We start from the raw sequence: 13357 nt of genomic DNA on the forward strand, positions 1-13357 counted from the left end.
CCAAGACATCAAGAGCTGGTTTCGCAACTGTTTTCTGGGTCGCGGGGCGGCAGAGAAGGCCCACCACATGGCCACTCTTGGTAAAGAGTAAACATCAAAACAAGCTGCTTGCAAACAAGAAGAATAAGTCATTTTGTGTCCCTTCAGTGGCCATTTTGGTGCTACACAGGGGATCAGATACCTCTTTAAAGTTCTGAATGATGAGTACGGAGTACTAGTCCACTATTTACAACACTGCTGTATGACTCCAATATCTTGCCAATCTTCCAAAAAGGGAGACATGGATTGGGCGTTGGTGTGGATGGATAGTCAGGTAGACGACAGAGACGAGCGTGTCGGGCGCATTTTCAGCAAGGACGCGGTGGGGCAGTGTGCTCACAGTTTTTGTGTGTCCTGCTGAGCGAGTGAGGCCAGCTGAAAATAATATTAATATCGATCCAAATATGACACTAGTAAAGTGACTTAAAAAAGCGCGACGTCCCACAACCTGGGATAACCTGAGACGCGCCGTGGGAGACACTGGGAAGTACCACTGCCTTACTCGTACATTATCCGGTATCTATCTGCCTAGGCAGTTCGATAAACATTGATTTTATCCCCTTCCCCTCCATCGTCCACTGCGATCATTACGTTTGCGCTTTTTCTTGCCAGTACCCCACACCAACCCGGTTCAGTCTACTGGGTGATCCCGGCCGATTATACTCGTCATTATTGCTTTTTCTTTCTGATAATCTCCTTTGTCACCTTTCCCTTTCCTTTTGCTTGTGCATTCTCATACCTAGGGTGCCATGACAGTTACTACCGATGCGGACAGTTCAGAGGATGTCAATGACTTCCTCCAGCGGATTCGGGAGCTAGGCGAGAAACGCGATAAGGAGGACGAGGAACGGACCAAGAAGTTGGAGGAGGAAATCATGCAGAGTCGCAAGGAGAGGCAGGCTCGAAGAGCTGGTATTTGGCGTCCCTAGTCTTCTCAGTCATTCCAATCATCTATTGCTTTTGCTGTCTCGTTCCATGGGCTGCCCCGAGCCCTCGGATAATTAAAATAATCAAAGGCTGATCTTGTTCGTCTTCTTTGCCGACCCTGTGTAGAACGAGCGCGGTCGATTTCGCCAACAAAGGACTCCCCAATATTGGATTCCGCTCGGTTGAGCATTTCTTCCCTCAGTCAGCGTGGGATCGAGCCTCCAGAACAACTCTCGCCCACACCTCGGACACCTGAACATGCCACAGGCGCCAGATCCGACCCCTTTCGAGACGACACGTCAATTGGTACGAATGGTGATCTGGAAGGGTCAAAACTAGACGGGAGGGAGATGGAATCCTCACCGAGAGCAACTACTACTTCAACTCTTGCGCGCAGTAGAGCAGGGACCCTGTCCTGGCAACAACGACCGTCGTCTCGGGATATGAGCGGCAACAGATCGTTTTTCCCTCCCTCTCCTACGCGCTCCCCAACCCGTCTCAATCGCCTGAGTGGCTTGTCTAATTTCTCGAACGATGATCACAAAAATGTTCGCAGTCCGCTGACGCTTTCGCCTTCCTCCAAGGATGTTACCGCCGGTCAGACAACAAGAGCGGAGGAAACTCCCGACTCAATCACTAGAGGGATTGCCAAGGAAAAGCCGGACGCTGAAAAGACTGGCCAGGGCTCAATCCGCACAAGCGACGAAGGCACTGAAACGAATCCAGAAGTTCCGCCTGGGGATGAGAAGCAGAACTCACAACCGGAAGTCGGAGAAGAAAGATCGCGTTCCCCATCCAGGGCAAGCTCGACTTTCGGGGATAGTAGTTTGGGACATCGATACTCGAGCATATCTTCTGTCTCGACGGCAACTGGACTCGGATCTCCCGTACCCCTTTCAAGCGTCCAAAAACTCGAGCCAGAACAGGTCGCGACACCTCCCTCCCCGAGGCGCCTTTCCCCCGAGCGTTCTCGTTCATCGTCGCCGACAAAAGGTCTTGGAGGCTTTGTGCAGAGCGCCATGATGAAGCGATCGGATAGTGTCTCGAAGAGATGGAGTGCACAGTTACCGTCAGGGGTAAGCCGAGGCAATTCCTTTGCCAGCAACCGCAATAGCATTGCTGGCCCAGCGTATGGCGATGTGCATGCTCCTGTATCTCCGTCGAGGCTTGGCCGCGAGGACCCGTTCATTGCGTCCCAGAGACCAAGTTCCAGCCACAGCGAGGCAACGATTGTCCACAATGCGAAGGAGAGCGAAAGGCCGGCAACGCCGCCGATGGTGAACAAGGTGGAGACAGACGAAGCTACCGCCAGACCTACGCTTCGCGTCAGAGCTCTCAGCGCATTGAGCGGAAATGGACACGACTCCGACTCGAATTCGTTGCCGTCCGCGAGCCCCGTTGTCTCGAGGACCATGGATCCCAGGCGCTGGAGTCCCACAAAATCGACATGGCTCGAGAGCGCTCTTAATCGGCCTGACTCACCAAAGCACAAGAGGCAGCACTCACAGCAAACATCATGGGCGAAAGATCGACAATCAAGGGCAAGCGTCGATCTAAGCCGCCTGAATAGCTTCAAGGAAGTCACTACGGTCGGGCTCATGCGTTCAGCTGCACCTGGTAGTCACTATAAGACCCAGAGTGTCTCTGGGATCCCGGATCTACGAAGTAATCTGGACATCAACAAATCTAAGGAATCCAGGGACCAGCCGTTGTCCCACTCTGAAGACAGCGAACCCAAGACCGCAGAGACACCCAAGGTTGAAACAACACCCGATCATGAGGCTACCCGGAAGGTGGAGGATACTCGCGAATCCGTGGATACGAAGCCCGAAGCTTCGCCTACAAAGCAAGAAAGTGGACCGGAAGGCAAGACCGAGGATGCTCCAACACGCAGACGTGCACCGTCCCTCCTAGTACCCGTCAATAAAACTGAGATCTGTCCACCTCTCTCATCTCCTCGAGACCCTTTATTGAACAGACCAAAGCCACAATCCCCTGTGATAGATTTCCGTGCGAATTTGCGAAAGCGAGAAATTACCAAAGATGAAGCACCGAAACAGGAACCGGAGTTCAAGAATGTGTTTGGCAAATTAAAGAAAGCCGAGTCTTCGACCTACGTTGCCCCGGATGAGCTCAGAAATAATATCCTGAAGGGCAAAGCAGCGCTGAATGCGACAGGCGGCCCGAAGAAGACCCCGAAGGTTGATGATCTGAAGGAAAGTATCTTGAAGCAGAAAGAGGCAATGAAAGCGAGCGGAGGCTCACTGAGACGTAACACGGCCGGAGAAATCGATGCTCCTGCGAAAATGATTCCAGAAGCGATTGCCAAACGGAATAACCTGTCTAAATCTAGCAGCAGCAGTAGGAGCACCTATTCTGGTGGTGCCTTGACTTCGCCGTCATCTGAGGACTACCCAACACCGAACGGTCTCAAGAATGACCAGGAGTCGCCTTCTTCCCCGCGTAAGGACGAACAGGCGCAGGAGGCACAGTACTCGCAGACTGCAGCAGAGGTTTCAGCGCCCAACAGACCGAAAGACCAGGTTGCGGATTTGGCATCTTCTGAGGCTGGAAATGTGGAGACCAAGGGCGATGATTTCGAGAATCAGTTGATCACAGACTCAGCATTCACCGCAGAGAACACGTCTGAGATAAGGGACAAGCAGATTGAAGAGGCCATCAAACCGGTGCGTGCTCTGCCGTCGGGGACTGTTGCGGAGGCTGCAGAAGCGCCTGCTGCTACTGAAGGTCTTGCTACTAAAGGTCAACTCGCAGGCCGAATAAACCCTGCCTTGGCGGGTCTCTTGTCTCGCGGCCCTCCTATTATCAGTGGGAACTCAACCAAGCACTTCTCGACAGACTCAATGCGGGAAGGTAGCTCCGAATTCTCTGACAGTCAGGCTACTGCACCTCTTACCCATATGACGAAGAACCGTGCGAGGGGCCAAAAAGGCGCCTACCCAAGCTTGCAGTCACGGAATCGACGACGCCGCTGATCAACGATGCTGCGACCGTTCCAGAGAACGATAACTCTTCATCTGATATTCATGAAACGGAATTGGCGCCATTATCCAGCCAAGATATTGCGATGACTTCTGTCGGTTGGCCGCTTCCGGACGCTGAAACAACTAGCCCCATGGTCTCTGAGCCGACCCTGCCTCCACTGACTTATTCAGCCTCTGAAAAACCAGTGGAATTCAAGCGAACCATACTGCATCTTATAGAGCGTAGACTCGAGCAAAAGCTCGCACACCGGGACTCCAAGTCTTCGATGGATATGGACCCTTCGCCTCCCCCCAAGGACGATTCGGAAGACATCGAAAATCTTGGAGACTCTCCCTCGAGAAGACCGACTCTACCGCCAAAGCCAAGTATGCCGCCCTCGTCACCCGTTCCAGTGCAAATACGGAGTTCTCCACATCAGTATTCGTCACCGTCTTCTTCTCCTCTCAGAACAACCTTTAGAGAGAACCGACTGCACTCTCCTCGAGCAACTCCGCAGAAATCCCCGAAGAACTATACATCTGGTGGTTCGATCGAAAACTCTCGAGATAAAGCATTGCCTTCTCCTCCTGTTCCTTCTAAATGGAGCAAAATCTCTGCCGACCAACAGTCCTTATCGACGAGATCATCAGTGTCTTTGGTACCCCAGGCCGAGGAATCCCTTGAAGTCATTTCGGGCTTTTTCAAGGCTTTGCCAAACTCAAAGGATCGCGTGAACATTGACACGCAATTGATGCTTACTAGCAAGACCGACGATCTCAGAATTAGGACTCTGAAGAGGCAACTTTGGGAGATTACTGGTGATGGGAAGAGGCAGGACCTTCCTGTTAACCAGGAATACATTCTTTACGAAGGAAGTATGTACCTGTGCGTACATGTGTTTCAGTCGGAAGGAGTTGCACTCTCTGAAACCCACCTTTGGTGCGGTGACGATGTGAGTGATGCGGCCAGGGACGATGCGCAGCCATTCTCCCGCAAAGTCGCCAGGGAAAACGGCTGCAAGCTAGAGGTTATCAAGCAAGGCAAAGAGACTTCCAGATTCATACAAGCCCTTGGTGGGATCCTCATCACACGCCGTGGGGCTAATTCCCGCTCCAGCTCTTCTGCCATCTTTATGCTCTGCGGACGAAAACATCTCGGTCAAATGGTGTTTGACGAGGTCAACTTCTCAAGAAGCAATCTTTGCTCAGGCTTCTCTTATGTAATTTCTGCCATGTTTGGCAAATTATACCTGTGGAAGGGCAAAGGAAGTACTGCTGAAGAGATTGGCGCCGCCCGCCTCATTGGCATGGATCTCGGCCTGACGGGCGAGTTCGAAGAAGTGGCCGAAGGAGAGGAGCCTGAAAGCTTTTTTGAGGTCTTTTCGCACCAACGAGAGGCCGAAGAATCCATGCACTCAGATTACTGGCGGCTGAAACCGAACCATGACCATTATCGCCTGAGATTATTCCGAGTAGACCACGAGCTGGGTCAGCGAACAGGCGGTTTTTGGCTTCGACGAGTGTCGGGGTCAGCTTCCCCTGTGATTAGACCAAATGACACCGTTCAGGAAATTGTGCCATTCTGCCAGAAGGACATTACGGCCAAAGGCATCTACATTCTGGACACCTTCTTCGAGATTTATGTGTAAGTGAATGCGATGGGCCTCCAATGAACAATTGCTGATTTGCGCATAGTATTGTTGGTGAACAAGCATCTCAACAACCTGCCGAATTCGCATCAGCGGTCGTGTTTGCGCACGAGTATGGCATTCTGGCTGCTTCCCTTCAGGATCGGCCCTTCATTCCCAACAGTCTTGTCTCCATCGGAGGTATTCCCGAGTCGGCTCGCAGCGCATTTCGCAAATGGGACAAACCGTCTGCACAAATGCGTCCGCGAGTGTTTCCTCTAAACGCGGCAATTGAGTCTATTCGCTCTTGAAGTCAATTTTCGGGCGATGTTGATATATTTTTTTTTGTCCCTTTTCTGGTTCATAACTGATTCAATTTATGGTGGGATTGTGCATAGTCTGGTCTGTACAGATAAGGAGCTTGGCTGATCCACGGAGCCCGGGATGGAGCATGTACTACTTGATATTTGACTGTATTTCTCGGTTGCACATAGAGAGGTATTCTTCATACAGGGGTCCTTGGGCTTGACTGTATAAAATTCAGGCGACTGTGCTGGGATTCATACACAGCCAGGGAAAGTTCTCAGTGTAGTCTGTACCAATCTACGCGATATAGTTCAAGACTTGAGGGTTGTCAAACGCAAGATGTATCTTGATAACTTAAAATAACAAAGATCACTCATCACCATCGGCGATCGATCAAATCGCCCGCAAGGGGCCCGCTGATATGCGGCCCGCCGCGTTTTATCGCCTCTCACCTTAAATAACTGAAAAATCTTTATGTGGATCATGACCCATCCAAATCAGGTATGCCGCGCCATGTGAATGGCCAAGACAATCTCACCAGACATTCTTTCCGACTCTTTGCCTCTTCTCCAGTATCCATTTCGATCATGCCTTGATGCTCTGAACCAAATGCCTTTCCTCAGATGGAATTCCAGCAAGTCTATTCTAGTCAAACGATGAACCCAACTATCTCTCGCGAGCTCAACCCCCTCGACCCCGCGGTACTCCGCGCGACGTCCGACCATCTGCATCACACTTGGGCTAAGACGTTCTACTCGCGCCCTGAATTGTATATCCGACCGCGGTCTATCGCCGAAATCCAGAAGGTGGTGACGCTGGCTCGTCGGTGCCGTCGTCGCCTGGTCACCGTCGGCAGCGGTCATTCGCCGTCCGATTTAACCTGCACTTCTTCGTGGTTGGTCAACCTCGACGATTTCAATCGCGTTCTACATATTGATAGGGAGACACATGTTGTGACTGTCGAGGCCGGCATACGGTTGAGAGATCTCGGTCGGCGGTTGGAGGAACATGGTTTGACGTTGTCGAATTTAGGCAGCATCGACAGCCAGTCTATCGCGGGGTCATTTCAACTGGGACCCATGGCAGCTCCCTGCGGCATGGCCTGATCTCAGAATGTATCATTTCGCTGACTCTGATGTTGGCGAACGGGCAGCTGGTGCGCTGTAGCGCAACCAGCAACCCGGATCTTTTCCGCGCGGCCTTGATCTCTCTCGGGGCATTGGGTATCATTGTCGAGGTCACTTTCCAGGCTGAACCGATATTCAAGGTTGCTTGGAGACAGACGCGACGACGGCTCTCCAGCGTGCTGGCCGAGTGGTCCTCCGGTCTGTGGACTTCGCATGAGTTCGTGCGTGTCTGGTGGATGCCATATGAGAAGAGTGCGATTGTCTGGCATGCGGACAAGACTGATCTGCCTCTGCGGAAACCTCCCAAGACGTTCTATGGGGAGTGGATTGGTTATCATGTCTACCATAACCTATTAGCGCTCTCCAACTATTTCCCCCGTATCCTTCCCTGGGTTGAATGGTTTATCTTTGGCTTGCAGTATGGGTTCAAGGCGGAGAAGACGGTGACGGAAGCCGTAGAGCCTGCCCGTGAGGGGCTCTTGATGAACTGTCTGTACTCACAGTTTGTCAACGAATGGGCACTCCCTCTCGCGAAGGGCCCGGAAGCAATCACACGCCTGTCGGCCTGGCTTCATGGTGATATGGAGACCGCTCGTATCCCGTTCCCTGTTGATGGGCTGTGGGTACACTGCCCCGTCGAAGTCAGAGTCGCGGATTCCACCTATTTGGGAAAACCTCGCCCTTTCCTTGACCCCACTTGCGCCGATGGGCCTACTTTGTATCTCAATGCGACACTCTATCGTCCATACCATCGGGATCCCCCATGTAAGGATCGCTACTACGAAGCGTTCGAGTGGCTCATGCGGGAGTTGGGCGCGAAGCCACACTGGGCCAAGAATTTCAAAACAGGGCGCCAGGAGCTGCATGAGCTCTACGGCAAGGACATGGATGAGTGGCTGAAAGTGCGGAAGGAAGTAGATCCTGACGGCTTGTTCCTCGGAGAATGGCATCATCGCCACCTACCCTTGTCTGGCGACGAGAAAGAAACGGAGTCGGCCAGCTCAACCGCTTTCCCGCTTTCGGAGCGCGAACAGCTCCGTCGCCGGGTAGATATTCGTGGAGCTGGTGATGGTCTCGAATGGATTGGAGATAAGCGGTGGCAGGCGACTTCAGGGCGTTCAGCTGCTGCCTTGTCGAGTCTCGAGGAGAAGAGTCTCCACGATGTATCAGGTTACAGTCCTCCTATGACAGCCACCAGCGAGGAAAGTTTCGACTTGCTCGCTGCTGGTGAGGCAAGTGTTGTGCTTCCAGGTGACCACTCGTAAAACGAGGATGCCTGACAGATGACCTAAATTAACAAACAAACTGCCTTTTTTGAGCCCTCTTAATGGCTGGCGCGAATCCCTTTCCCCTGAGTCATTCTTCCTGGATGGTTTATATTGTCTCCGGTGATGGTTTTAGTCTATAGTATCTCCTTTTAAGCTTGTAGATGAACGATGCAACGTTGGTATTCGTCGTCCCATCTCGTCCTTCTAGTTCGCGTCGATGTTTGCTGTACAGAAGCAGTACCTCGCCGTCGGGCATGTTACAAAAGGCAAGATTCTCCGGCAACCGCTCAGTTTAGTCATTGGATATTTATCCGGTCATGCTGTTGAGAGTAAAAGAGCCTTGTCCCTGGGGTCTTTGTGCTACCTGAATCAAGCTTAATGTGATATTTTGGCAGGGTAGCATTCCGGCTGTGCTGTGTTCGAGAGGAAAAGAAAGCATTTACATTTTTATCTGCCCCAAATCGAGACGGTCAGTCGTCACCCTGGCTGACGTTTCGACCGCAAGCCTGGCACTAACTGAAATGACACTTAGAGTTAACCATCATGGCGCATCTTGAAACTTGAACGCACCAGTTAGGCACTATTCGGCTTTTAGCCAGTACATTATCAGCCCGATTAACAGCATCCATTTCCCTTGCGGAGACGGCGTACGAGCTCTCGGGGTAAGGCCGGATAGATATGCTTGTTTATGTCATTCCATGCACGCAATACCAGGATGACTTGATACAACATGCAGGTTGGCATGCACAGAGGGCCTTGACAGAGAGTCAGACCAACTGCTGTGAGAATCATGGGACTCGTTCATGTAACCAACTCAGGTCCTCACTTCTTCTCTTGTGGATGAGCCTGTCTTTCATTGATTGCTCTGGTGTTTGATTGATACTTTGTAAGGAAGAGGCTGCAGATAGTTGCTGTTGTTGTCGCTGCTGCTGCTGCTGTTGACGATGCCGACCTGCCATATTCGGGTATCACCACTCTTTCGACTTGGCTCCGCACTTTCCCCCACTCATTTTCATTCTCATCCTCAACCTCAGTCTATCTAGTCCTCATCCTTATTCTTGGTCGGCATCAAGACCCGTCAATTGGCTCGTCTGAACGCGTAATAAACTTCAACTCCAAGGCAGAGGTATATCCTACGACGACCAACCGATGTAGCACGGCCTGGGGGACTCTGATCGCCGTTTCTCGACTTGACAGCATCGCAACATCTCCAAAACAATATCCTGGTGATTGGATCTTTGCGATGCTCAAGTGGCATCTGCGACCATACGAGTACTGCAGTTGCCATTATTATACGTCTTACTTAAATCGAATTACTAAATGAGGGGGTTCTCATCGGCGACCTTCGCTCTTTGACCCCGTTCTTGGAGCTACGAGTGTCAAAGCTGCAGGAAGGCGAAACTACTGCAAGCATACAACCCCATGTCTTCTCCCCGTGCGTCTCAATGTGGGAAACTCTTCTTCTATCGGTCTCGAATTGTCTTAGGTAAGGCCATCGCATACACGCTGTTGCTTGTAGTGAAGGGAAAATTGAGTTGGGCAATGCGTGTACACTACGTATGGAGTACTCCTGCTGTATCTCCCCTGACCTTAATCATCCGTCTTAAGAGAGGGGTAAGGACCGGGTGAGATCAGACCTAAAAACCATCTACAGAGTCCTGTTGCTTCAGCCGATTTCTCTCGCTGCCGGTTCTGGGTCGTTGTTAGATTTGCTTTCTTCAACCTGCACGGGCGATTTACTGATCAGCAAGATCATCTGGGCATCGAGCAAGGTGTGCTTATGCCACCTTGTCAATTTCCCTATCACCAGGAGCATTTGATAGCATTTCAGACGTGTCAGTTGCTGTTGCTGCTATGCACGGTACTTTCCTAACAAGCCCATGCATTACAGAGTGATATGCGGTCTTAGCATGCCGCCCCCGCCCCTCTGCACCTTTTCAGTCGAATCAGGGCTTGATCGGCTGAGGCTGCTCATGCACATCAACTTTTGTCATCACTGGGACAATCCCTGGTTCTGCTTCATTTTATATTTGGGATTTTCATCAGGTATCATTTTCTACCAGTCATTACCGACTGTTTGACTCGATATTGTCCGTCATGTGATGTGCTTGTTGTCCTTCGTCCTCCTGGCACTATTACTCATCACACAACAGCGAGAAATGTCACTGCCTGGTCCCAGTTATTGTCCATGCACTTAATTTGCCAAACCCAATATCGTCTGTCCTAGCTGACATCGTTGGGGCTATGGATGTCCCGCTTACAAGTATCTCGCTAGTGCAATCGGTGGCACAGCTCACAGAACTTTGTCCAAGGATGTGAACTATCCGCCCAACTTGATGCAGGCTTCGACATTGACTACAGGCAAAACCGTGCCACGAAGATTGGATAACGTTGGATTAGCTACTATACCGCCTTGGCATGACACTGAACTCAGACGAAGGCACGCGCCCATTGACTGCATACATACCGATGGACAGGGTGTGACGATTGCGATTGGGGGACTGCGCTGGCCAGCCATTCACCAATGACAGTGGTCGAAATCACCGATAGGCGTCTATCATGCCTCACCGTCTCGAATCAACCTTTGCTCCTGCGGCACGAGCTCTCTGGTGTGACTGACTCATTTTTTGGAGCCATATTACCCCAAGGTATGTGTCACTGCTGGGAAAGCTGAAGGGAAGCAGATGAGGATTGTGCACTTATGCAACACGGCAGGTATTACCTGTCGCTGACATTTCGCCGCAAAATGGTCAGATGGTGATCCTGACCCTGGTCTTCTGCGCTTCGCTGCCCAAATGACAAGGGTTCTATCCGGCCAGTGCCGACTCACAATGCTATGTTTACTGCCCCTTTTGCTACGACGGCTCGGACCGTCTTTGGCTCGTTATGACGGATGAATTCTACCAGGATACCAGACTGGCAGCGAGTTCAACGAACACAAGGCTAGGCGGCCAGTTGCCGCCATGAGGGCCCTGGTGTATGTATCTAACACAGCCACAGCGCTGTTAGGGACGTCGAGCGACCCGTGCCGGTCAACATCATGATTGATCGTTTTCCACGTCATCAGCAACATCTATGCGGTGTACATCAGGGTGGGGGACTCGTATGCGGGGCCCATTACCATTCGTATGTTTCTTCTGTCGGACATTGTCTTGATATGTATAATGACCGCGGGCGCTCTCAGCCTCCCTTGCTCTCCTTTGATGTCGCCGTTTGTCGCGTTCATATGCCCCACCTTCCTCCTTCACCGTCTCTAATACTGTTTTAATGATTAGTCAGGAGTAGCAATTGAGCTCACTGTCTTGTCAAAGCGACACGCCAGCCACTGCTTGGTTCAAACCGCACAATAGTTCTCACAGCAGTTGCAATCAGCCAAATGTCACGGCACCCGAAGCTCTGCCCTAAGTCGCACATACCGGGCTATCCAAACGCGTTCTGTGATCTCGCAGCGTTGGCGTCATTATCGCAGCCGGATCCTCGGTCTGGGTCAGGCGAAGAGAAGTCGGAACAGCGACTCTTTCGAGTCAAGCGAAAGCATGTCCTGAAAGCTTGCGATCGTTGCAGGGTCAAGAAAACCAAGGTTGGTTGCCCGAGAAGACACTAAGGACGATGTTTTTCCAGAACTGAGGACGCTCAATCATGCTGACCTGTAATAGTGTGATGGAAAGCAGCCATGCAACCGTTGCTCAGCGCATAACCACCCCTGCCTCTTCCGAGAGAGGAAGGCCACACAGACGAAAGTCTACTCCCGAGGGTGAGACTATTTCAACTACTTCCTCACGTGTTTCTCTCACGCTTATTGCTTTGCCTTCCCCCGGTGTTGGTTGATTTGTAAGGGAATTGAGTCTGACAAGTCTTACCCGCCTGCAACAGATTCGTTGAAATGCTCGAATCGCATCACTCACTGGTCGTCAAGGCGTTGCAGAAACTCTACAAACTCTCCTTGAACAAGGAGGGATTCCCTGGAGAGCCTCTTCCCGAAGCTTCTGATGGATACCCCCTGACGCACGCTATCTTGGATCGTTTGGGACTGATCAAGCAGGCTGAGGAGAACCCTGAAGACAGCAACGAAGACTCGGAAGATCTACAGTATTTGCGCTTGTTGTCCACTTCGGCTGAATGCAGCGCAACGACAGACGCCTCTCCAGAACCAGCTACTCCGCCTGAGCCATCGTCCAGCAACTGCAGTCCCGTCGACCTCTCCCCTGTGGGGACTGGATGGAAGTGGAACTTCCCTTCAATTCAGACAGTCCGTTCAGAGCATTATCATAGCTTTTCGAACCAGGATTTTGCTGGGCTGCCGCTGTCTCGGACCAACAACCTCGCTGGTGATACTGCATGTCTGGGCACAGCAGCAACTGTGCTCGGCCATAACCATTCGTACCTTTACTATCTAGATACTTGTAACGCGGATGCCAAAGAGTCGCTTGGCTCTTGCGTGACTGCCGGGCCTGGTTTTCAACAACCTGCGTCTGCTACCGAGATGCCTGTTAATATGCTTGGGGGCTTCGATGTCCACCTGCAAGAGCAGCAGCCTATTCATCCGCCTATTCATCCCCCTCTTGTTCCAGGCTGGTCGTACTCACGCGATTAGCACGTCCGTTCGGGGTCATCGGAGCCAAGAATTCCTCCTCCCCTTCCGATCCTCTTCTGTCTGATCTATACGGCCTTGTTCTCCCTCCACCTTCTCTAGATGACCTTGACGTCCATAGCCTATCCTCTCATACTTTTCCTCTTGCCCTCATGCCCCGTCTCTCGGTGCTCATTATTGTGCATGGCCTATGCCGTCGTTATCGCTTAGTTTTAAGGCCCTGAGATACCATCATCAGATATCCAAATGCAGTTCGTTTTTGTCTAAGTGAGCAGGGAATATTCCAGGCTGACGACCTGCCTGTTGAGTATCATATCACCGCTTCTGCTCTGAGATATGTCTTACAAAGGGACTAATTCATACACTGGTCATCTCGTCCTGAGTCGGGATGTTACTTACTGCGGGATGAAGCCTTCCGAGCTATCAGCCCGAGAACTCCTCAAAAAGATGCCCGGTTGTATTGTTGTCTGAAAATGTTCGACCGTCA

At 51.5% G+C, this 13357-nt stretch overlaps 4 protein-coding genes across 4 annotated transcripts; 3 read left to right on the forward strand and 1 right to left on the reverse strand.

Moving 5' to 3' along the window:
- The first annotated feature begins 481 nt into the window (after window positions 1-481).
- Window positions 482-6153, forward strand: P174DRAFT_441091 (putative gelsolin repeat protein). Its single transcript, XM_024827227.1, has 14 exons — window positions 482-951; window positions 1093-1147; window positions 1169-1281; window positions 1306-1378; window positions 1415-1514; window positions 1551-1553; window positions 1584-1694; window positions 1716-1892; window positions 1932-2006; window positions 2031-2035; window positions 2069-3900; window positions 3939-5478; window positions 5500-5595; window positions 5646-6153. The coding sequence occupies exons 1-14, from the start codon at window positions 789-791 to the stop codon at window positions 5887-5889; spliced, it is 4587 nt and encodes a 1528-aa protein (XP_024682426.1). The 5' UTR covers window positions 482-788; the 3' UTR covers window positions 5890-6153.
- Window positions 6154-6367: 214 nt separating this feature from the next.
- P174DRAFT_459973 (D-arabinono-1,4-lactone oxidase) lies at window positions 6368-8276 on the forward strand (the record flags this gene model as incomplete). Its single annotated transcript, XM_024829826.1, has 3 exons — window positions 6368-6385; window positions 6508-6944; window positions 6971-8276. The coding sequence occupies 3 exons, from the start codon at window positions 6368-6370 to the stop codon at window positions 8274-8276; spliced, it is 1761 nt and encodes a 586-aa protein (XP_024682427.1).
- A 604-nt stretch (window positions 8277-8880) lies between these two features.
- On the reverse strand, window positions 8881-9520 carry P174DRAFT_441094 (uncharacterized protein). The gene has a single exon (XM_024827228.1). The coding sequence runs from the start codon at window positions 9236-9238 to the stop codon at window positions 9068-9070; it is 171 nt and encodes a 56-aa protein (XP_024682428.1). The 5' UTR covers window positions 9239-9520; the 3' UTR covers window positions 8881-9067.
- Window positions 9521-11518: 1998 nt separating this feature from the next.
- P174DRAFT_162386 (Zn(II)2Cys6 transcription factor domain-containing protein) lies at window positions 11519-13209 on the forward strand. The gene is made up of 3 exons (XM_024821206.1): window positions 11519-11859; window positions 11936-12033; window positions 12153-13209. The coding sequence occupies exons 1-3, from the start codon at window positions 11656-11658 to the stop codon at window positions 12871-12873; spliced, it is 1023 nt and encodes a 340-aa protein (XP_024682429.1). The 5' UTR covers window positions 11519-11655; the 3' UTR covers window positions 12874-13209.
- Window positions 13210-13357: the final 148 nt, after the last annotated feature.

This window comes from Aspergillus novofumigatus (assembly GCF_002847465.1).
Source record: "Aspergillus novofumigatus IBT 16806 chromosome Unknown P174scaffold_4, whole genome shotgun sequence".
NCBI classification, from domain to species: Eukaryota; Fungi; Ascomycota; class Eurotiomycetes; order Eurotiales; family Aspergillaceae; genus Aspergillus; species Aspergillus novofumigatus.

Coding starts and splice junctions, on each gene's coding strand:
- P174DRAFT_441091 (XM_024827227.1), top strand. CDS start 789: ATGACAGTTACTACCGATGCGGACAGTTCAGAGGATGTCAATGACTTC. Junction 952..1,092: donor GAGGCAGGCTCGAAGAGCTG/GTATTTGGCGTC, acceptor GACCCTGTGTAG/AACGAGCGCGGTCGATTTCG. Junction 1,379..1,414: donor CGCAGTAGAGCAGGGACCCT/GTCCTGGCAACA, acceptor TCGGGATATGAG/CGGCAACAGATCGTTTTTCC.
- P174DRAFT_441094 (XM_024827228.1), bottom strand. CDS start 9,238: ATGGCAGGTCGGCATCGTCAACAGCAGCAGCAGCAGCGACAACAACAG.
- P174DRAFT_162386 (XM_024821206.1), top strand. CDS start 11,656: ATGTCACGGCACCCGAAGCTCTGCCCTAAGTCGCACATACCGGGCTAT. Junction 11,860..11,935: donor GCAGGGTCAAGAAAACCAAG/GTTGGTTGCCCG, acceptor GACCTGTAATAG/TGTGATGGAAAGCAGCCATG. Junction 12,034..12,152: donor ACGAAAGTCTACTCCCGAGG/GTGAGACTATTT, acceptor CGCCTGCAACAG/ATTCGTTGAAATGCTCGAAT.